Source organism: Helianthus annuus, chromosome 9 (genome assembly GCF_002127325.2).
Source record: "Helianthus annuus cultivar XRQ/B chromosome 9, HanXRQr2.0-SUNRISE, whole genome shotgun sequence".
Taxonomy (NCBI): domain Eukaryota; kingdom Viridiplantae; phylum Streptophyta; class Magnoliopsida; order Asterales; family Asteraceae; genus Helianthus; species Helianthus annuus.
This window is the reverse complement of record NC_035441.2, coordinates 183,758,766-183,783,012: the sequence shown is the minus strand read 5'-3', so window position 1 is coordinate 183,783,012 and position 24,247 is coordinate 183,758,766. Positions and strand designations below refer to the sequence as shown.

General features: G+C 36.8%; 3 protein-coding genes across 4 annotated transcripts; 1 reads left to right on the top strand and 2 right to left on the bottom strand.

The window, feature by feature from the left end:
* Positions 1-2,080: 2,080 nt before the first annotated feature.
* On the top strand, positions 2,081-3,046 carry LOC110880062. Its single transcript, XM_022128617.2, has one exon. The coding sequence runs from the start codon at positions 2,136-2,138 to the stop codon at positions 2,781-2,783; it is 648 nt and encodes a 215-aa protein (XP_021984309.1). The 5' UTR covers positions 2,081-2,135; the 3' UTR covers positions 2,784-3,046.
* A 746-nt stretch (positions 3,047-3,792) lies between these two features.
* LOC110880060 (protein NUCLEAR FUSION DEFECTIVE 4) lies at positions 3,793-7,633 on the bottom strand. Its single transcript, XM_022128616.2, has 3 exons — positions 7,294-7,633; positions 4,888-5,777; positions 3,793-4,524 (listed from the first exon to the last, which is right to left on the bottom strand). The coding sequence occupies exons 1-3, from the start codon at positions 7,615-7,617 to the stop codon at positions 4,053-4,055; spliced, it is 1,686 nt and encodes a 561-aa protein (XP_021984308.2). The 5' UTR covers positions 7,618-7,633; the 3' UTR covers positions 3,793-4,052.
* A 2,402-nt stretch (positions 7,634-10,035) lies between these two features.
* LOC110880059 (protein NUCLEAR FUSION DEFECTIVE 4) lies at positions 10,036-16,111 on the bottom strand. Of its 2 annotated transcripts, XM_022128615.2 has the most exons (4): positions 15,821-15,942; positions 15,674-15,753; positions 10,744-11,630; positions 10,036-10,652 (listed from the first exon to the last, which is right to left on the bottom strand). In XM_022128615.2, the coding sequence occupies exons 2-4, from the start codon at positions 15,686-15,688 to the stop codon at positions 10,187-10,189; spliced, it is 1,368 nt and encodes a 455-aa protein (XP_021984307.1). In that variant the 5' UTR covers positions 15,689-15,753; positions 15,821-15,942; the 3' UTR covers positions 10,036-10,186. The 2 variants fall into 2 exon arrangements, with proteins under 2 accessions (XP_021984307.1, XP_021984306.1); XM_022128614.2 differs by having other exon boundaries at positions 15,674-16,111.
* Between the last annotated feature and the right edge of the window lie 8,136 nt (positions 16,112-24,247).

Genomic DNA, 24,247 nt, shown 5'->3' with positions numbered 1-24,247 from the left:
ATTTGCCTCTGAAGGGTTAACCATTATACTGCCTCTTAGTGGTTCAGACCTCTTACTGGTTCAGCACTTAATGGTTCAGACCTCTTACTCTTTCAGCACTTAATCATTCAGAAGTTGCCAAACAGCCCCTAAGATGTAGACAGTCTTACCTCTACCATGTAGAATAGAGAGACCGTTTCCAGTGAGACTCCCCGACTCGATAGTAGTTTTACATCAAGCCTTGGACATAAAGCACATAACACCCAGCAATGACCAGTGGCGGACCCAGGATTTTTTTTCACTGAGGTCCATTTTTTTCGGTGTTCAAAATTTTCATAACAAGATGTTAAAATTTTCGGGTCAGCACTCGTTTGGTCGGGTCAGAGCGAATTTTGAATTAAATTAAAAAAAAAACAGAAAAACAAGTTACACAAGATTTTGGCAAAGAGAGAGGTTTATCACCACACCAGCTTTCCTTTTCTTTTTATGGTGTCCACCTAATTGTATTTATGAGATCCTCATAAAATTTAATATACCAAATCTACTAATTTTTTTTTAAAACATTGGGGTCCGAGAACCCCGACCCGCTCTATGTGGGTCTGCCCCTGATTGAGACAAAGGTCGATTAGTGCATATAAATGCCACCACATGATGCATGATTAAGTCCGCTGTTTTTAACATTATTTTTACGCAATTAGTAAAACAACGTTAAAGTTAGTGTAATTTCACTTTTGCTTCCAATGACCCACACATATATACATTATATACACACACAGTCGGTACATTATTACATCCAAACCATGATGTGTGGTATTTGATACAACCGATATATATATACACACACTCTAAAATTAGAGCATCCCGAATCTTTCATACACAAAAATCACTTTTTATAGTAACCGAATTAATCTTGTGTGGACTGCAAGCAGGCTTTTTAGTAGTGGTATGGATATCAAACATGATTTTTTGCCCCCCTAATTTTCTTTATTCCAATTTGATTCATAAGAAACAAATAGAAAGGGTGTGGGGACTTGGATCTCGAGGTACGTAGATTTAAATACTAAATATTAATATAGCTTTGTTGAGAATATTTAAAGAAAACTATGCCATGCATTGCATCAGAAGACGATACCCTTTGTCTTCGAGATCCACGTGTACCTGAAACAAGAAAGAGGTCAATTAAAGGAAGGATTCCGATATTGTATTCTATAATAATTTTGTCGAACAATCATATAATCATATAATATTTTATAAACCGACATTTTTATGAGACGTATAGTGCCACGTATTTAATGCAAAAATATGTTTCAGCCCAACGACTATATAGATTTAAGTGGCACGCATACCATGTTTTAAAAAGAATAATTAAAATAAAACTATATTTTCTTGTTTACATCTAATCGAATGACATATATATATTTATTCATATGATAACACGAATTGACAAAAAGATTATAAATTATAAGGTAATTAAAACTATATATTTATATATTCAAAATCGGAAAACAACATAAAAATGCTATCCTATTGTTTCAATCTTGAGAGTCTTTCTAGCATATGTTTCATGTTCGAATCTAGTTTTCCGTCTTTAACTCTTATAAAGAGCACATGTCCAGTGTTGTATTGGTGGATTCTCATGAGTTTACTGGTAACACGTTCTGAAGTTAAAAGAATATATCGTTCCAAGTAGTGTTTGGGATTGTTTGTTTATTACCTTTAGACCTTTTAAAATATTAGTTTAAGATGGATAAACCTTTTAAATTGTTTATTTAAGAGAATTTAGTTTAATAGTTAAGATCATCAATCTTAAGTACCTTTAAAACAAATTAACAATCATTATTGTATTGAAATTTGAAAGGGAATTATCAAACAACCCTAAAACATCCAAAAAATAGCCGTAGGAGTGGTGGGTATGTCTCCGTGAGCCCGTGACCCATGTCGCCGTGATTGATGTCTATTCCCTCACTACCACTTCTTCCCCCTAAACTTTACACACATTTACACTTTACCCCCTTTACTTTTTATACATCATACTCACATTCCTTTGGCAATGCCCCACAAACTCTTTTCTCACTTCTACTTCAATCTTCATATAAATAACTTCCATCATCCACTCAACTCATCACACACGTTCATTATTCACTTCATTGGTAAAAATGCACCAATCCATTGATTGGTTTTCTTGGCTTTCAAAAACCGGTCTTGAACCTTCGCTTATATACGAATATGGGATGGCGTTTTGTCGAAACGAGCTTGAAGAAGATGATATAGCTTACTTCAACCATGAGTTCCTTCAAAGCATGGGGATCTCTATAGCCAAACACAGGTTAGAGATACTCAAGCTTGTTAGGAAACAAAGAGGGTCAAATGGTTTACACCCTATCTCAAAGCTCATGATAGCCATCAAGAGAACCAAGAGGAGTTTGGGTCGGTGCATCCGGGCATGGATGCACCCGGATGACTCATCTCTAGTCCTGGTTACTAAGAGTTATGGCTCAGGATATTGGAAAGGTAACATGTTAAGGAGAAACAAGAGATTGGTGACCATTAAACAAGCTACTACTACCCCTACTCTTTTGCTTACTAATGGTAATTATCATAAGTCTAATAGTTTTAAAGTCAACACCTTTTCATGCCCCTTGGATTATGATCTTGAACATGATCAAGACAAGAAAGATGGGGGTGACCATGATGGTCATGCGCGTTTCGATGAAGAAGAGGGTGGTGGTGGTGGTTATTGGGCTGGTGGTGGTGTGAAGGAGATTAAATGGGACACCATGTTTCAGAATTTGAAACCTACTTGATGATCTTATAGGAATCATCATCTTCTTCTTCCACAATCATCCTCTTATCTATCTTCTTGACTTCAAATATATTATAAGTGGAATTAATGGTGAGAGAGATGTTATGTTTCGAAGTTCTTCCACCACTTTGAACCTTGCTTCAAAGAAGTTGTAGCACTCTTGGAATTTACTTTAGCTAAGTGTAGCATGACTTGCCCTTTTGAGGGTATTCTTGTAATGATAAAGGTTGTATTATGCAATAAAAATTGTATTTTGATAAGTTATCTAGTTCTACTATATGATTAGAACTCAAGATTCTTTTACCCGGCTAGGTTATATGGGTCATGTTCATAGGTTGGCAGATCAAACCCAAACAACACGAGTTTTTACAGGTTGACACACTATGTAATCCAAAAAAGATATATTTTGTGTAATAATCTCTAACTTTGCAATTACAACCACAAAATAGTAATGTATATACAATAATTACGTTTATATTATAAAAACATAAAAACATGATGCTCATTTGTTGTCGATTAAATTTTAGCATAAAATATCTTGTCAAATTAACAAATGACATAAAACAATTTTTTTATAACATTTACAAAAATAAATAGGCAAACTTGTCAACCCACGAACTACTACGCAAAACGCCCATTTTAACTAAACATGATTGTGTGTCCAACCCAAACCTGTTTTTGACTAAATCAAAACCTACAACTTTCACATGTTGTAAAAAATCACACCCCTAAGGTTAAAAGTCATGCCTTATGTGATATAACTTTTATCTTGATCATGTTAATGTAACCATAAAACTATAAAACTAAAAAAAATAACAATATAAGCCCCTTGTAATAAAACTATACTAAAGTGGAACTAGAGATGGCCCACCTTATTTACAGCATAGTGAAATAAATGGTGCATTTAAGTAAAAGTCAACCCATGCTTCTGAATGTTTGGTTCTAAATCCATTGCATCATCAAGGGACTGAGGGAGGTGGTAGACATGCACACTTATTAATCATGGGCCCTTTCACTATCAAACAATGTATGTTTTATCTTCAACACAAAGCAATTGTATCTTTCAAAATTTGTATGCACAACAACTGCATATCAAATTACAATCCCTGATGCACAGGGTACAATAGAGCAAAACTTATACATCATCAATACCAAATAAACATAGTTGGTTGATTATACATCATCATTGCATATTAAACTCAAGTTAGGTTATCCTCTGACTTTCAAGATGATCACGCGCAAACATTAAAAAAAATTCCTTCAATGACCATTATGATTTATGACCCGCGCTTTGTGGCAAGCGAAACGATCCACCAGCGTAAAGCATTTGGTAAACGGGCCTAATCCTGATGGTTAATATTAAGCTCAAGACCGCACTTAGAGAGCACACACCAGCAAGAACAAAGAAGGTGAGCCTGAAACAACTCGGGCCCATACACGTGGGCCCGCCTTGCTTAGCTTCCTCTGTATCATATACATAACCCGCAAGCATCCCGGAGAATAAAAGAGCACCTATCGGGTTTCCTAAACCCATGAAATTAAATATTAAACCAAAATTTTTTAACCCGAAAAGCTCTGATGAAGTTGGAATCATAACGCCAAACTGAACACCGTAACAGATCCCGAGCAATGCTGTTGCAACATATAGTGTCCCGTTAAGAGCCGATGCGTATAAAAGATACGTCATTACCATTATTATTTGTGTCACCGTTGTCAAAAACGTGCGAGGAATCGTTTTTAACCTGCAAAGAATAAACTTTTAGGATCTTTATTCCAAATTTCCAACAGAGTGTTTGTCCTTTTATTTTATAGTAAAATGTCATTTTCGTCCCTGAGGTTTGACGACTTTTGCGACTTTCGCCCATAAGGTGTCCTTTTCATCCAAAAAGTTTGAAATCTTCCATTTTCATCCCTTGGGCCAAATTTCGAGGGACGAAAATCGCATTAAATTGCCAAACGCAAGGATGAAAATGGCAATTAAATGCAAACCTGAAGGGTTCAAATGCACAAAAAAGTCGTTTCGGATGGAACAAGCAAAAATGACTGAACCGCAGGGACGATTTTGGCATATTCATGATAAAGATTCTTGAAAATTAAGATTTTACCTTACAAAGTATTCTGAAACAACTCCGCCTCCAAGCCGACCGAGAAAATTGCAGAAACTGAACAAACTCAACAAAGTTGTTGTATCGTTAAACCCAAGCGAAACACCAATTTGGGCGAGATTATTAAGAACGGTAACACCCGAACCGACGCCAAGAAAATAAACGAACCACAAAAGCCAAAAATCGGCTTTCACAATCGCTTCACGAAATGTAAAATCTTCACCTCTTCTAGGTCTTCTTTTCTTTTTAATTTTAACCGCGCCTTCACCAACAGCAAGAAGCACATCCAACTCCGATTCATCATCATCATCATCATCATTAAGATTTTTAACGTTCGGTTCTGGAATAGGCTGAGTCAGCAATGGATCGGTTACAGTCGCATTGTCTGCAGCACCAGCTGGCGGGTTAAGCTTCTTGTTAGAAGGAAACAGAGTCATTTTAACAGGAATGGCAAGAGGAGCCATCAAAAGAACCACCATTATCCCAATAAACGTGTATGATAACGCGTTATTTAAGGTCAAAAAGTCCTTTAATATTGTAGTGGTTAAAAGGAAGACTGCAAGCACAATACTAGCCCCTTGAGTGAAAAGAAAATAGGCGGTTTCTGATGGGTCGGCTTCGGAAGCTGGAGTACAAGGTCTAATATAGTACATTAAACTGAAGCATATGACAGGAATCCCGAGTGTAAAGAAGAGGAGTAAAGCAGAAGCGGATCCTTTTAAGACCATGGTGTAAACTTCAGTGAAAACTGCGGCACTTAAGCCGACATAACCTTTGAGAATGCCGGCAACTGTGCCCCTACTGAGTGGGAAATTCCTCATGTTGGTAACAAGCACAGCCGTCCCCAACCATGCACTGCTGTTAGTGGCAACAACGAGTGCAAGCCACAGCTGAAAAGAAAACGAAAATTTCGAGGATTTTCAAATTTTTGAGTTATATATACGGTAAAAGTTAGAAAGGTAACTTACTTGATTCCTGGTTGTTAAAGAAACCATACGTAAAAAAATCGAGCATTATATATTTTTGCTTCACAAACAAGAAAAGGCAATTACCCTATGAAGAAAATTCATTAAAATTTTATACATTTTTGCTCCATAAACAAGAAAAAGCAACTACCCTATGAAGAAGACTCAAGATTTTATATTTTTGCTTCATAAACAAGAACAAGCAACTACCTGATTCCTGATAATTTAATAGGCTAAATCTATTTGTGGTTATCATGATAAATATAAAAAAAATTGTTAAGCTTAACAGTAGGATCCTAGTAGGAACATGAGGGACGGGTATTCGTGTATGAGACCGGCCCTATCATAGGATTAACTATAAAACTATCCACGCGTTTAGGACAAGTATGATAGTAGGTGATACCGTGCCAATTACTCGAAACTGATCTCTACCCGTTTATTCTTATTGGAACCGAATATATTAATATACCATAAAATCTTTAAAAAAATATAATAAAATAATATACCATAAAATCTTAAAAAATATATAATAAAATATAATGAATAGTATGTTAAAGCTACTAGATATTTGAAATTATTAATAAGTGTGAGGTTCATTGGGGAACACTAAAAAAGTGGGGAACCCGGGAACGCTTTTAAAAATTTAACTTAACATGTTAAAAATCAAATTTTTTTAAAATTTCGGCGCTTCTCCTTATAAATACTTGCAGAAGCATTTAAAAAAAAATCAAAAACTAAAAATATAAAAAAAAACAGTTAAAAAAGGCTAATTTTTTTTTACAATTTTTTTTTTTTTATTTCGAATAGTTTCTACCCATTTTTATAAAAGCGTTGAAATTTTTTTAGAAAAGTGATTTTTAACATGTTAAGTTAATTTTATAAGATATATATTTTTTAACTGTTTCTACATGTATTTATAAGAAAAAACGTCGAAAAAAAGTGTTTCTACATGTATTTATAAGAAAATCACTTTTTCTAAATATAATGAATAGTATGTTAAAGCTACTAGATATTTAAAAATCACTTTTCTAAAAAAATCACTTTTTCTAAATATAATGAATAAAAAAATCACTTAAAAGTGTTTCTACATGTATTTATAAGAAAAAACGCCGAAAACAATTTAGAAAAAAAATAATTTTTAACATGTTAAATATAATTTTTAAGAGTGTTCCCGGTTCCCCAGTTTGTTTTGAGTATTTGATGTTTTATATAGCGAGTTTAAGATCGGTTTCAGGTAAATCAAAATCTGAATGTGTAAATTAAAATTATAAACTGTATAACCCGTCCGGACGGACTTGTAATAGTAATCGATAACCAACGGGCATAAGTCATGATTTTACAATCGGTCCATATTAGGGATGACAATGTCATCCCTAAAACTATAGATAAATCCAAATGCGCAGTTAAAAACATTGGATCAATCGAAGAAAAAGAAACTTACAACCCAGTAAGGCATGTTGTGAACAGTCTGAGTAACAGCAAGCCAAATAACACCATACCCAAAGAAAGAAGCAACAACACCCACCAAAAGAACAACCCAAGGTGGGTATTTATTCGAAGCAATGCCCGGAAGAATACCGACATTTTCCCCAAAATCATTAGCAACACCGAGAATCGTAAGCTGCTGTTGAGAAAGACCCAGTACGGATTTCAAACTGTGCGAATACAGAGGGAAAGAGTAGGCATTCCCGGATGCGATCTGGACCCAAACTGCAGCTGCCAGACCCACCCACGGTGGCCTGCTTCCAGCTTTTAGAGCCCACATAATAGTAGTATTCTGATTGATTTCTGATGAGTTACTTAGACTATCTCCAATGCTAAGGGCGTCCTTAAACGTCCTTAGCTGCCTAGTCAGCTGCCACATCATATCCTTACAAATCTATATAAATCCTTAAAAACCCACAATTCATCTCCAACCATACAAACATCCTTACATATCCTTATATTTTCCACATCATCACCCATTTTTTCTTTAAATTTAATTACTAAAATCACTGTAATATATTTAAACATCCTTAAATAATTCTTATGAATTTTCTTTTTAACGGGATTTTTCAGAATTTGTTATTTATTTAAAGTGGATTTTTTTAATTCAAATCAAACCTAAAGGTTTAAAATGTAGTTTACTGCAATTGAAGGGGATGAATATAAACCTTTTAATATTAAAATGAAAGGTTTCTCTCTTTAATTGACTTTTAATATTACACTTCATCTTCCTCACAATTTCTCCATTAAACACAAAATATAGTTCTCTCTGTTTCTTATGGTAACAAGCAGAAGACATAAAAACCTTTCTCTTCCGGCAAAAAAATCAACCTTGATGGGGTTGTGCTTATCTCCAACTGATGGTTTAACTTAGGGGTTGTGTTGTTTATTGAGGTCTCAATTTGTAGTTTTCATCTTTTTTAAACTCTGGTGTGTTTGTTTTTACCAGGTAGCTGGCTTTCTAGTGAATCCTTCATTTTGTTGTTTACATAAAAGCTTTTTTCGTGTTTGGCACAAGAACCAAAATAAAGTGAGAGCCCTTGCAGTCGGATTTTGCCTTCAGATCTCTCCGCTACGAATATGCTCCAACGCGTCTGAAAACATGGATGTAATCCACGTCATCTCGGGCAAGATTACGGATAGGGCGTTGGAGATAGTCTTAGTTGCAATGGGAATAATATGAATAAATATAAAAAGAAGAATATGGAGTTGCTTTCAAAAGATTCATGGAACAACGTTTGTACTTTGTGATTTGGACAAAAGGGGCCCTGTTTTTGGCTTATTTTTATCCTGTTTTTAATTTGGCTTTATTTATTTTAGTACCTCAAAACCTGGACTAGTTACTTGGGGGCATGATTACGGTTCCTTTAACGGTAAGTTACATGTTTTTAAGTAAAGGTAAACATGATTAACGTTTATTTTTTAAAAGGTGGACGGTAGAATATTATTAAGGAAAGAGTAAACTGCCATTTTGGTCCCTGTGGTTTGGTCATTTGCCACTTTAATCCAAAACTCAAATTTTTTACATCTGGGTCCCTGTGGTTTCAGTTTTATTGCTATTTTGGTCCAAAAATGAAACCAGGTCATATTTGTCTTACAAAATCCTGTAATTTTGTTATTTTCCTCATGGGCAAATCAGGTCATATTTGTCTTATAAAATATGGTATTTATTTATAAAAAAGAAATGATCATTTTGCACATGCGGAAAATGACAAAATAGCAGGATTTTATAAGGCAAATATGATGTGATTTCATTTTTGGACCAAAATGGCAATAAAACTGAAACCACATGGACCCAGATGCAAAAAGTTTGAGTTTTGGACTAAAGTGACAAAAGTGACCAAACCACAGGGACCAAAATGGCAGTTTACTCTTAAGGAAGAGAGTTTTCGCGAGAAACTTTAAGAAGAGAGTATAAATCGAAATGGTTTGCTAAGGGCAAGCTCATAAATTTCTTTTTTTTTTACAAAGCAATGGCAGGTAGTCGGGCAACAAGTCGCTCATAAATTTAAAATTACACCGTGAGTACGATTTGAGGATGACTTTCGCCCTACCTTTAACTCGTAAAACAAACTCATCTTGATTTTCTCTAATGAGTTATAACTATGAGTGCGAACGAGATGGAGCTGAGTCGAGCCCGAACTCGTTTAATATATGAAAGCTCAAGTTCAGCTCAGTTCGAGCTTTGTTTCTAAAGCTCAAGCTTGGCCCGTAGGTAGTTTTTCAAGCTCGAGCTTGGCTAAGGTTAGGCTCGTTTATTACTTTTTAATTAATTTATATTAATTATATTTATTGTTTTAAGTAACTTTATATATAACAATTAAAAAACAATAGATATATATTTTAATATATTAATTAAAAATTATATAAATAATAATAGTCTCGTGGTTGAGGCTCGCAAGCAGACTTGAACTCGTTAAGTATAACTCAGGCTTAGACTTGTTTACTAAACAAGCTTTTAGACTCGAGCTCTAGATCGTTTAAACTCGGATTGTTTATACTATAGATAATGTTTTGTTGTTGAGTAGTTTGTCGTTCCTAGCTTGTAGTATGTACAAACATGAGGACAAAAACATTGCTTGCACCGCTTTCATGTGTGATTTAGAAAACAACAATTGTTTGGCGATTTCCAAAAGCTTATACTATGAGGTGGTCCGTTGATTCTGGAAATTCTCCCATAATTAAACACTATAGCAAATCTAAAACAAGGCTTATACTATATGTCATAGGTTAATTATGCATCATCATTACATTTCAACAAAACTAAGGCTAATTTACCTATGACTTTCAAGATGATCACACAAAAACATAAACACTTTTCTTAACCAAGTCAAACAGATCCCTAGTCCTCAATGATCCGAGCTTTGTGACAAACGAAACGATCCACTAGCATAAAGCATTTGGTAAACGGGCCTGATCCTAATGGTTAAGATTAAGCTCAAGATTACACCTAGACTACACACACCCGCAAGAACAAAGAAGGTGACCCTGAAACAATCCGGGCCCATGCACGTGGACCCACCTTGCTTAGCTTGCTCTGTATCATATACATAACCCGCGAGCATCCCAGAGAATAAAAGAGCACCTATCGGGTTTCCTAAACCCATGAAATTATATATTAAACCAAAGTTTTTCAATCCAAAAAGCTCGGACGAAGTTGGAATCATAACACCAAATTGCACACCATAACAAATCCCAAGCAATGCCGTTGCAACATATAACGTCCCATTAAGAGCCGATGCGTATAAAAGATACGTCATCACCATTATTATTTGCGTCACCATTGTCAAAAACGTACGAGGAATCATTTTTAACCTGCAAAGAACAAATTTTTTAGATCCTTATACCAAAAATAGGGTTTTGTTTTCTGATAAAGATTAAAGATTCTTGAAAATTAAGATTTTACCTCACAAAGTATTCAGAAACAGCCCCGCCTCCAAGCCGGCCCAGAAAATTGCAAAAACTAAATAAACTCAACAAAGTTGTTGTATCATTAAACCCAAGCGAAACACCAATTTGGGCAAGATTATTAAGAACAGTAACACCCGAGCCAACGCCAAGAAAATAAACCAACCATAAAAGCCAAAAATCGGCTTTCACAACCGCTTCACGAAATGTGAAGTCTTCACCTCTTCTAGGCCTTGTTTTCTTTTTTATTTTAACCGCCCCTTCACCAACAGCAAGAAGCTCATCCACCTCAGAAATATCATCACCATCATTAATATTTGTAACGTTCGGTTCTGAAGTAGACTTAGTCAGCAATGGATCGGTTACAATCAAATTATCCGAAGAGGAGCCAGCTGGCGGGTTAAGTTTCTTGTTAGAAGGAAATAGAGTCATTTTAACAGGAATGGCAAGAGGAGCCATCAAAAGAACCATCATTATCCCAATAAACGTGTATGATAACGCGTTACTTATGGTGAAAACGTCCTTTAGTATCGTGGTGGTTAAAAGAAAGACTGCAAGCACAACACTAGCCCCTTGAGTGAAAAGAAAATGGGCGGTTTCTGATGGGTCGGCTTCATAAGCTGGAGTACAAGGTCTAACATAGTACATTAAAAGACAGCATACGACAGGAATCCCGAGTGTAAAAAACAATAGTAAAGAAGAAGCTGATCCTTTTAAGACCATAGTGTAAACCTCAGTGAACACTGCAGCACTTAAGGCAACATAACCTTTGAGAAGGCCAGCAATTGTGCCTCTATTGAGTGGGAAATTCCTCATGTTGGTAACAAGCACAGCCGTCCCCATCCACGCGCCGCTGTTAGTAGCAACGACGAGGGCAAGCCACAACTGAAAAGAAAAAGAAAAATTCGAAGCTGATGTTAAAAAAATTTAAGTTAAATATACACTAAAAGTTAGCAAGGTAACTACTATGAAGAAAAATCATGAAAATTTTATATTTTTGTTTCAAAAATACAGGAAAGCAACTACGTAATTCCTGGTCGTTTAAAAACTAAATCTATAAATGGTTATCATGATAAATATTCTAACCGGAATAAAGTCGAGAAAAAGAGTCAGGACCCTAGTAAACTGGGTATATTTATATACTATAAATTCTTTTAAAAAAGGGCAATTGGATTTTAACACCTCAAACTTTGAAGAATTGGCCGATAACACCCGTAACTAACACTTTGATCTGTGACACCCCAAACTTTTAATTTTGTTTGTCATTTCACCACTCAGTTAAAAAATGAAAAATGAGTAACTGAGTTAGTCTTCCATCCTAGCTGGCATCATTAATCCTACATGGCACCCATGATGTGGCAAACACATGTTATAAGAAGCAAATGGCAAGATAAGGTGGATTATTTGGAGACTTATGTGTATATTTTAATTACTGTAATTAATATATACATATGTATAGGTAATCTCCCAAACCAAAAAGCCTGCTCAATATAAAAAATAAAATCATCATCTTCATCTTCACCCCAAAATCAAATCATCATCATCTGAACACTCAACTCCACGACACCACGACACCACCACAACCGCCACCGGAGATTCTCAACAGCAAAACCCACATCCACTTTTCAACAAACTCATCACACACACACTCTCACACCAATCCACAAACCACAATGGACTTCGACACACCGTCAGATCTCATCCACAAAGCTCAGATAGGCTTCAAACAAACTGCTGGACTTTCATCTTTCAACCGTAACAACACAAATCTCCCGTCCATTTCCACCGTCGAAGCCTCCATATCCTCCTTAGCCCCTTCGCCGCCCTACCTCAGATGCAAATTCTGTCACGGTAAGCTTCTCAGAGGCTTACAGTCACTCATTTGCATTTACTGCGGTGAATACCAGAAGAAGGATCTAGATCCTGAACCTATATCGTTCAGTTCTACCCATGGTTATAGCTGGTTAATTCAATCATTGAACTTCAACGGATCGGTTAGGGTTTCTTCTCTTTTTATGTGTTTTTGTTCAATTACAGTAATTAAAATAGGCCAATTGGATTTGCCCTGCAATGCATTACGGATCGGTTAGGGTGCTCCGTTTACGGATCGGTTAGGGTGCTCGTTTTGATGAAGCTAAAAATTGGGGGCGTGTTCCACCGGGAAACATCTCGATCGACAACAGGAACGACGGTCGGCACCTCCTGGACTCGTCGTCGGAACCTCCGGTCAGGTGATTGTCGGAGATGAGGGCGAAACAGAGGCAGGGTGTAGGTGTGCAGGTGATTGTCGGCTAAAACGTGATTTTGGGGGTGCTGTGAGTGGTGTTTGGCGGAGAGGGTGAGACGCCGGAGCGCCGGTGATACGGCTCCGGTCATCGGAGCTCGTGAGGATGAGAGAGAGGCAGAGAAATGTTGTTGGCTGTAAGTTTATGATTTTTCTCCAAGTGTTGCAAATGAAGTGAGGTTTTATACCCATGAATGTGCCACATTGACAAAAATAGTCCACGTCGGATGCCAGCTAAGAAGGAAGACTAACTCAGTTAGTCATTTTTTAACTGAGTGGTGAAATGACAAACAAAATTAAAAGTTTGGGGTGTCACAGATCAAAGTGTTAGTTGCGGGTGTTATCGGCCAATTCTTCAAAGTTAAAGGTGTTAAAATCCAATTGGCCTTTAAAAAATAATAAATAGTATTTCAAAGTGATTAAATGATTAATACTTGGAAAAATGGTTCTACAAAGGCTTCTTAAAAATAATAAGTGTAAGAAGTCATTATAAAGTGACAAGTGTCCAAATCTAAAATTCAAACCCACTACATCACTACCCAAAACCTACACACCCACCGGCCACCCCACCACCACCAAAAAAACTAAACACCCCCCCCCCCCTAAACTAAATACTAAAAACTAAACCATAAAGCTAAATCACACAACTAAATGCTAAAAAAAATCTAAAAAACACATAAATTTTTTGTTTTAAAAAAAATCGCTACTTTTCGTCACCATTTTTTGTTTTTTTGGGGGGGGGAGGGGGAGGTTTTTGGGTGGTGGTGGGTGTTTAGTTTTTTTTTTTTTTTTAGGTGTAGTGGGTTTATTTTTATAAGCCTTTGTACATTTTTTATTTTGAGTAACCTTTGTATTTGATCCAAAACCTGAAAAAGTAGATCTAGATGTTTAGTTGAGTATTTAATTTTTCAAACCAGTCAGGTGACTTTACGACCCAGTTTTAGAAAATAAAAATCCCAGAAGTGTAATTTAACCACATAAAATCACAAACAAAATAACCAATATTCACCATGTGAATCCAACAAGTAATAGTAACTGATAAAAATTTGCCTTTAAAATTTATTTTTAAAGAGTTAAATGTCATTTTATCAGTTTAGTCCAAAGGTTTGAAACGTTGCCATTTTAGTTCAAATAGTTTTAAACATTGCTATTTTAGTCCACTGGGTTAACTTTATCCCTTTATTTTGTTAACTAAAAGACATTTCGATCATTTTATATGTAATTATGTTAATTAGAAGTGTAATTTGACCATATAAAATGATCGAATTACTCTTCTAGCTAACATAAAAAATGAACGGAGTTAACCCACTGGACTAAAATGGCAACGCTTGAAACTATTTGGACTAAAATGGCAACGTTTCAGACCTTTGGACTAAATGACAAAATGGCCCAAACCTCTGGGACTAAAATGACATTTAACTTATTTTTAAATAAACCCAAAAAAGAAAAAAAGATTGTTGGGGGTGATTTTTAAACTTTACTGTAAGGAAATTAGTGAGCTAAGAGCATTCACAGCAGGTTCAGGTTCTGCATATTTTAGCATGTGATGGTGAATGGAGAGGACATAAAAGATTACTGTGTTGGGTTAATCGGTTCGTTTACGGGTCAGGGGTTGTCACGTCTCATGTCATGGGTCAGCAGGTCAACAAGTGAACGGGTCATGGGTCAAAGTTGAGGATTGGATCATGGGTTTAGGAGATTGCAATTCACTTATTTAGTTGTTTTATTTCACATGTTTTATTGTAATTTAATGAGCCAAACTTAGGGGCTTTGTTCTCCATGCTTTTAGGAAATTCACCTGAGCACTAGGTAGTTTTAGTTCCTTTTCTTTAGGATCAAAAAATAGTTCAAGCAGAAAACACTTACTTTTGTTTCGTGAGTTTTGTAGTGTGTGTGCTAGTGGGGCCTGAACCTGTTCATCTCCATATTTCTCGAATTTATTTTTTAATATTTTTTGAAAGTGATTGTGAACGGAGAAAAGAGAAAAAATAATGATAAAGTTATAAAAAATTATTTCTAATGTAATTCATGTGAATGAAAATAGAGAAGCTAATATGAATGCTTGAATTCCAAAAAAGTTAGTTTTTTTCCGCCTTCCGTGGGTAGGTGGGTACTTTGTACGGCTGTCGACGGTCACGAAACATTGAGCGCTACGTGTCACTTAGGCCATCCGTAGTCATAAAGCCTCTTGTGGGGCGTTATACGACACGTGTCATGCCACGTCACACGGGTGCTTTATGGGGCGTTATATCACTAGAGCTCGTAGTCATAAAGCCCCTACCCATCATTACCTAATTATTAATTTTCAATTTTATTAATTAATTATTAAAACTTGCTTGTTTGTGATTGGTCCAAACTTTGAAAACATCCCCCATACCCGGCGCTATACGCATGGCGCCTCCCCTCTTTTTTTGTCTCATAAAGCCCTTCGTAGTTGTTTTTGAGGCTTTACAGGGGCTTTATGTGGGTGTATAACGCCCCACTATACAAAGTCTTAGTGACGCACAAAGAAGTTCTCCAAAGGAGTGTACATGTTGAATTGTTGTAGTGGAAAAGTCATTGTTTATTTTATGTCCTTTGAACTTTTATATGTTTATTTCCTACATCTAAATGTGTAGGGAAATAAAAGGGTCAAAGTACTTACAATCCAGTAAGGCATGTTGTGAAGGGTCTGACTAACAGCAAGCCAAATGACACCAAAACCAAAGAAAGAAGCAACAACACCTACCAAAAGAACAACCCAAGGTGGGTATTTGTTAGAAGCAATGCCCGGATGAATACCAACACTTACCCCAAGATCATTAGCAACACCAAGTATCGTAAGCTGTTGTTGAGAAAGACCCAGTACGGATTTCAGACTCTCGGAATACAGAGGGAAACAGTAGGTGGTGCCCGATGCGATCTGGACCCAAACGGCAGCTGCAAGACCTACCCATGGTGGCCGGCTTCCTGCTTTTAGGACCGACGACATAGCGTATTATAAGTTTTAACACCGTCGACTTTAGATTATATGAACTATAGGAGTAATCAATATATGTTAATGTTAGTCCTCGTGAATGAAAAGCAAGGAATGCAACCTAAAGAAATATAAAACATGAAACATTCTCCTACCTACCATGGTACGTGGAGGACATGAAGGCACATATGTTATTTTGTTTTTTATTTTGCATGGAGTGGTAGGTATAGTATTAATTATCCCTCATTCACTACGTAGGGTAGAGATGCACAAGCCAAGCCGGTTAATTTTAATTAATAATCCGTTCGGTTAACCAGTTAATTTGACTTTAACCGGTTAATGTTTTAACCGGGTTTTATTTTAACCGGTTATTTTTTAACTGGTCCGGTTAATTACTTTAACCAGTTCAGTTAACTAACTGGTTATTTTCGGTTATTAACCTGTTGTTTTGCTTTTTTTTTTTTAATTTTTCGGTTAACCGGTCTACCGGTTAAAAAACCAGTTCCTATACTAAATACTTATATCTGGTTACTAACCTATAGTTAAAAATAACCACTAACCGATTATTCCTTAATCGGTTACGGTTTCGATTAATAACCGGTACGTTAAGCTTAATTAACCTGTTATTTTGTGCACCTCTAAGCTAGGGTACCCGGTAACACGTACTAACGTACATGCTAATAAACCCTCAAAGGCCAAATTACACTCAATGGTCCTCCAGGACCACCTTTATGACTAGTAACAAAAAGGGTAAATTCACGGTACCTCTGACTGCGGAAGAGATAACCCCTTGTAAGCCGCTACCCGACCAAGCAAGCCTGACGGTGAAATCCCCAGCTGAGTTGACAACGGGTCCGCATGGGGGTCGAACCCGCGTCCCCACGGTTTGTATGGGTGTCGGTGGCCACTGGGCTAACACCCAGTGGTTATATATTTGTTCGAAATCAAAGGCTGAATATTTCTAACCCAATTAAAAAAAACACTATCATAGTTTGGCTAGAAAAAAAACCCTAAAACGATGGCAATACCGTAATTTGAGCTGTGGGCGAAAATATAATAATTTATCAGCACTAATGAGCGATTGTGTGACAACTGCTTGACACGAATAAAAAATTAAATCGAGTCAATCAACTAAAACAAAACACTTTTATAGTTTTGTTAAAAAAAAACTAAAACGATGACAATAATTTTGAACCGAAGGCAAAATTGTAATTTTTGGCTGGGTAAAATCGTAATTTGACAAAAGGCAAAGCGATGGCTATACTGCAATTTTTAACCAGTGGAAAATCGTAACTTTGAACAAGGCAAATTCGTAATTTTTAACTGGGGTAAAATCATTTCATACCCGGGCCCATGGGGGAGTGCCAGTTGCCAGACCCTATTCCCCAGACACCTTTAAAAAAAATTAAAATGATGGCAATACTGTAATTTATAACTGGGAGCAAAATTGTAATTTTAAGCTAGAGTAAAATCATAATTTGCCAAAAGCTAAAACGATGACAATACTGTAATTTTTAACTAAGGGCAAAATCGCAACTTTAACCAGAGGTAAATTCGTAATTTTGAACTAAGGGGTAAAATCATAATATACACGGATCAATGGGGAGTGTTAGGCAGTTGCCTGGCACTATTCTCCCACATTGATTTTGTTGTGTATGTAAATATAAATAAATAAATATAAATATAAATTAAATAACAATTTTTTAAATTCTTTTTGAGTATTTTGATTCTCAAGTACTTTCCATTATGTATAAAAACCAGTGGGATTCTCTCGCGCGCTATGCGACGGTAATCTAGTTGGTATTGTTTCGGTTTGTTAAGGTACCGTATATCAGTCGATATCGGTTTGGTTCGTCACGGTAGTGGCACTCAATATAGCAACCGAAAAATCCATTTACTGAAAGATCCTGGCTTTCGTGAAGAGGATATCCACACATGTTTGCATTGATCGAATACTATAAAAACTAATACTAGTACCAATACCAACACTTGCTATATCTTACGATACCAAAAACAAATACTCTATTGCAAATACACCATCAGCATCTCCACCGCTGCCGCCACAATTCGTGCTGCTGCTATTATTATTGCCATTGTAAAATTCTTAGGATTTATAAAGCTTGTACATGTTTTTGTTCATTTTACATATGTAAACATTTACTTTTTGTTACCAAGACATGTGTAAATATCTATTTTTTTTTTTCTGTTAACGATACATGTGCATACAAATAAATTTTTGGATTCAAGCCCTAATAAAGCTCTATTTAACGGTTTACCAGGTACATAAAAATATGACAGTGTGGCTTGGGATTCCCGCAGAAAGGAACAGAACTATGAAGTATGGACTGAGCTGTGGCCCAATTTCCAAAAGAGATTACTAGCCCAACTGATAATTACATAGCATAGATTCTAATACTCATAAAACTTCTGCTGCCAACGAGATACTGGTGGAGTGGTAGGGGAAAGACTTGGTGTTTCTTGTGACGCAGGTTCGACTCCCATTCTCCCCATTATTTTATGCAGCATCCAGATGAAAGGCGAATAATGGTGGCGCCGGTTCGTCTTTGATGGGTGACGAGGTTTTACCGATTATTCAACTGTCGTGTCTTCGGGCGGGTGGAGGTCGGGTTTCCGCGCATCTGGGAGAGCCAAGGGGCTGGCGGCGGTCGAGTAGTCGACCTTGGTTACAGCGTCCGGTGTCACGGTAGTTGGCACGTCATCAGGGCGGTTTTTAGAAGGTCACACGGCCCTGGCACGTTTTTCGGCCAGAAGTGCTAATTTTCTGGAGTTCGATCGAAATTTTTTGTACCCACTATGTTTTTCGGCTAGGCTAGCATGTTATTTTGGATAAACAGTTAAGTGTTTTTTTACTTTGATAACCCAACCTAATATTTAGCCATAATGTCTCCATAAGCCCAATAAAAAATAACCCATTAGCCCCCTCCCACTCACTGTCGATTAGGAATTAGGGTTCCATCTGATTCATTGCACTATTGCAGCGAGCCAGGCCAGGGAAGAAGTCAACAATACCCCCCTGCTCGAACTCGAACCACGGCCAATTTGATGTCTTTAACCCTTAAAACACATTTGTGGAGAAACCTATTGCATCATCAATTTGATGTTAATAAAATTCGTGGGCAAGGTTATGATGGTGCTAGTAACATGAGAGGAGAATGGAACGGATTACAAGCACTTGTTCTTAATGATTGTCCTTATGCATGTTATGTGCATTGAACCAACTGGGGTAGCCCAGTTGGCCACCGACACCCACCTCTTCCCAGAGGTACCGGGTTCGAGTCTTGGGAGTGGCATATGTCGCCCACGGTAAGAACTCGGCAAGCGGAATTCACCGCGGAGCTAGCTTGGTCGGGTAGCGGCTCCCGGAGTGGGATCACTCCGGCGGTTGGGAGGACCGTGCACTACCCCCCCCCATGCATTGCTTTGCTCACAAATTGCAACTTACCTTGGTTGCAGCTTCAAGAGAAATTATTCCAGTGAGCCAATTCTTTTCACACTTAGCTTCAATAATTAATGTGGTTTGTGCTTCTAGTAAGCGTCATGACCAGGGGCGGACCCACTATCAACCGTGGCTGGGCGGACGCACCCCTTGAAAAATAAACTTTAAGGGTTATCCGTCGGTGAAAATCTCAAGTGCACCCCATGAAATTTTGATGTCGCACCCCATGAAGGAGTGAAAATGGAAGAGTGTAGAAAAAAGTGAAGATACAAGAAAAAAAATTCCGGCACCCATTGGTTCATTAAGATTTTTCCCTAGTTAGGTCTGCATAGAAGAAGGTGAAGGGAAGGGTAGGGAAAACGGCTAGGTTTTTTATTTTATTTTCTGCAAGTATTGGGCCAATGGGTGTCATAATAGCCCACAAAGGCCTAATATTTTAATCCACTATTTATTTCTATTTGAATTGTTTTGTCTTTTTTCGTTGGTTTATTGTGTAATTTTGATATATCAGTTTTCACAGCTAGTAAAGTAGCGAGAGTGACGCATTTTTTATTTATCTATTTTCTTATATTTTTACGGTAAACCTTCTGATCAAAGAGTAAAGCCTTAAAAGCGTTTATTCATTTTATTGTATTACTTTATTTTGTTTTAACTCAAAGTATCTATATTTATTATTTTATTTGATGATTTTATTTATTATATTATTTATGTAATTTAGGGTTTAATCACATATCTAAACCTTATTTCCGTTGGAGGAAAGTAATGTTGTTCGATCATTCTTAAGTTTTTCTAGTTTTGTTAATTTTATTACCTTATAGGTTTTTCTAGTTTTGTTAATTTTATTACCTTATGGTTAGATTTCAAAAATAAAAATCCATTGAGAGCGATTGTAGATATATTGTATTTCCATTATATATTTCCAATGAAGAACGACGAATTTTTATTATGTATTTGAAAGTTGATTAGGTTTAATCGTTTTAGTATGTGACCCAACTCGACTCGACCCGAAGCGAAACTTTTTTTTAATATTTAGATAGATAAACAACTATTAACCCCTAGAAAATTCCTCACCCCATGGAAAAAATTTATGGATCCGCCACTGGTCATGACGACTTATAAAGGGCAAAGGCAAAGGAGATTGAAAACTTATTGGAGCTTGGTGAAATAAAATCAGGAAAAGGATTGAATCAAGTTGGGGTTCTCACTTTTATTCTATTTGCAGTTTGCTAAACATGTATGATGCAGCTCGTGTTGTTCTCAAGAGCATAATTATAGATGCACATGCGACTGGTCCTCACCGTGCAGATGCTGATGCAGCTTATATGTAACATTTGTGCTCGAAATCATTATGAACAGTTCAATTATCAATAAAACAATGTTATTTGGTCCCAATGTTTGTTTGGTTGTGTTTTACATTTTTCATGTTTTGACTTTTGTTCAATTTCAAACTCTACATCGCTTTCTGGAGAATTATACGCAAACTGGTGCGTAAACGTACTCAGTTTAATGCGACAAATACTCTGGAACATCAAAATATACTCAACATACCTTAAATAACCTTTACATAACTTAGAAATAAGTTTTGAAGGCTTTGGTATGGAAAAAACAAGTTAATTCGCTTAAAGGGACTAAACTTGACAAACTGCGAAAGTATGCCAAATTGAACTGTAACAAACATTCCGGAGCATGTCCATAAGTTAAACATACCATAAATATCCTTTACATAGCTTAGAAATAGGCTTCGAGGGGTTTGGTATGCTAAAACAAACTTTTGGATCATTCAGGGGCTAAAAATGTCAAAAAGTGCACAAGTTTGCACTTTAGCGCACAACTTACGTTCTGAATACATCCGGACATCCAAAAATTTATGTAAGCATCCTAATATTATGTCTTAGTGTTTGGCATGAGAAAAATCCATTCGTCGCGTCATTTGGATCGTCTTTCGCGCTTATGCGCATTTCGTCGTAATTAAGCGAACATCGCGATCGTACGGCCAAACGAACCAACATCCGACATATTTTTGGGCATGTTTCTTGTCCACAATGTTTAGGCATCATTTTAGGGCCCTAAAGTTGGCTTTACGGGCCTTAGAAGTGTCGGAAATGGCTTAAATACGTAACAGGGACTAAAACTGTAATTACTGAAAGTTTGTGCGGATCAGACAGAGCCAGGTGGCCCGCCTGGGCCTTGTGTGAATCCTGTCGCGGGCCGCATCAGACCTGCAGACCAGATTCAATGTTTGATCCACTTGCATTGGCCTTTCGATCACCCAAAGGGCAACGCCACGTGTCGGATTCCTATGGTGGGGGCAAAATAAGGCACCACAACTTTGCGACAAGTGTACGGCTTGGATCGTGGCACGATATTCAAGAAACGATCCTAACGGCTTTACTTTTCCTATAAATACCCCCCCCCCTTTGGCTAAAAACTCACACAATCTGATCTAAAGCTCTAAGTTGAGGCCTTTGCTTCATACCTGAGCTCCTGGATCAAGATTAGCTTTCGGGGACCCTTCGTAAGTGTTCTTTCGTTCTTTATTCGTTTTTCGAGTCCGAAAGTCAACGTTTTGTTTGACTTTCTGCGTTGACCAGCCTATGGTCAGCACGAAGTTCATTGGAACTTCATAACGTGAGCGTGATCACGATGGTTATAGTCCATGGCGACTATACCTACTGATTACCACTTTATCTAGGCTTAGTGACGAGTCGTAGTTTCGGCCAAAATGCGCATTCTTGCGTATTTTGTAACCAAACTACTCGTGAGCATCAAAGCCGTTTGTTTTGATGCCAAACCTGTTTTCTAAACTTAGTTAAGCATGTCCTAACATGCTTAGCTCGTCACTTTTAGTTTAGTGCTTATATAGGGTCGTAAGGTAAGCGATCTAAACCATCGCTTATACTTTCGAACCCGACCCATTTGGTCGATCATTAGGATCCGACCAAACACATTAGGTGACCATAGCTGTAACCTTCCGAGGTTATACCTTGTGGTCACGATGTTAGGCGTTCCAAACGCGTTCTACGCGAACGACGCGTTAAGGTAGCATAAGCTACCTAAACGGGTCGTAATGGGTCGCAAGCACTTAGGTTAGGTTTCTTTTTAGTATGTAGGCTTTGTTAAACCATATTACACGAGTCTCCATACTCGTTTGGTTTACGAACCCGCATACTATCCGATCCTTCCGATTTTGGTCCGGTATATTAATATAGCTACCTATTAGGTGCCGTTTGATATTCCGTGATCTCTAGCATTATTTGGTCATTATACAAGAACTACAAAGCAATCTCAGGTGAGTACATTGAACCCCTCTTTTACTGTTTTCCAAACTGTTTTGGGGTGAAACACATGTGCCTACTTGTTACTTTCATGCTTTCCATGTTTTCACATCATATACCTGCTATGTTCGTTAGTATATTATAGTACATGTTTTCATTACATTTCATGCTATGTATGCCCATTGTGTGCGTACTTAGTACATTGTTTTACATTACACTTCATGCTATGTATGCCCATTGTGTGCGTACTTAGTACATTGTTTTACATTACACTTCATACTATGTATGCCCATTGTGTGTGTACTTAGTACATTGTTTTACATTACATTTCTGCTATGTATGTTGACTGAGCATACTAGTACATTGATTCACATGACTTTTATGCTATGTATGCCCATTGTGTGCGTACTTAGTACAATTATTCATCACATGCCTACATTTTGGTATGACATTTGGTTTGTTTAACATGGAACAATACATTCATTAACATTGATCACGCCATTCGTTAGTAGGTAGTGGTACCATAGGAATTGACAACTCCCGTTCCTGAAATCCTGGGTTTGTTTGGATTGGAAGGAATGACCGAATTCGATATACATAACTTAGATAAACCTTTAATTTGTTTAAGGGTTTATCGCCACAGTCTCAAGGCTTGGATGTATGCATTTTCACAATACCGCATAAATGTTTGTATCAGTATAGCATGCATTGTTCCACAAAACATAACTTTGATTTAAACCATGTTTTACTTCAAAACCTTGTTTTGTGCATTTTACATATGGTTTAGTTGATACATCTCACTTACCATACAAGATATATTTTGGGTACACATTACATGATCTACATTAAACATAAACATTTTGACATTGATATACATACTTGGTGGTTTACATTGAACATAGACATTTCGATATGGTTTACACAACAACACTTGACAATTGGTTTATACATGAACAATTCACATGGTGGTTGGTTTGGGTAAATGGTTTGAGTAACGTGGCGTATGTAATATGGTACAAACATGGTGGATACGCCGCCGGTACTTCCTATATATAAATGCTTGTATAGTATTACATATCGTAGCTTTATTTGAATCATTTCAAATTAGACATGTAACATTTTATACAAATAACATACTTTTTACAAGTCATTGCTTTACAAACAACTTATCATATTCAACTCATTTTGCTTGGTTATTCGTTTAACCTTACACTTATCTATACATATCATCTGATATTATCGTTTTTCAAACAATTTACAAAACAAAACAAATTACAAGGTTCATGACTGACTGTTATTAAACATTTTTCTTTAAACTCAAGTCATGAATCCCATTTTCACAAAACCTATGTATCTCACAGGCATTTTTATGCTGACGTACCTACTTTCACATGTGTTTTCAGGAGCTATCGTGTAGGATGACAATGGTGACACTAGGGCGGACCTGTGCCTTAGAGACTAAAAATAAAGATAGACTAGTTTAATTATGTCACGAACTCTTTGTTTTCCTGTTTAAGACAATGTATTACG

Excerpts from the sequence above, each read along its gene's own strand:
- LOC110880062 (XM_022128617.2), top strand. The coding sequence starts at position 2,136 with ATGCACCAATCCATTGATTGGTTTTCTTGGCTTTCAAAAACCGGTCTT.
- LOC110880060 (XM_022128616.2), bottom strand. The coding sequence starts at position 7,617 with ATGTGGGCTCTAAAAGCTGGAAGCAGGCCACCGTGGGTGGGTCTGGCA. Across the intron at positions 5,778-7,293 it reads ACAACATGCCTTACTGGGTT|CTGTGGCTTGCACTCGTTGT; the intron begins GTAAGTTTCTTT and ends TTTTCTTTTCAG. Across the intron at positions 4,525-4,887 it reads GTTTCAGAATACTTTGTAAG|GTTAAAAACGATTCCTCGCA; the intron begins GTAAAATCTTAA and ends TATTCTTTGCAG.
- LOC110880059 (XM_022128614.2), bottom strand. The coding sequence starts at position 16,000 with ATGTCGTCGGTCCTAAAAGCAGGAAGCCGGCCACCATGGGTAGGTCTT. Across the intron at positions 11,631-15,673 it reads ACAACATGCCTTACTGGATT|TTGTGGCTTGCCCTCGTCGT; the intron begins GTAAGTACTTTG and ends TTTTCTTTTCAG. Across the intron at positions 10,653-10,743 it reads GTTTCTGAATACTTTGTGAG|GTTAAAAATGATTCCTCGTA; the intron begins GTAAAATCTTAA and ends TGTTCTTTGCAG.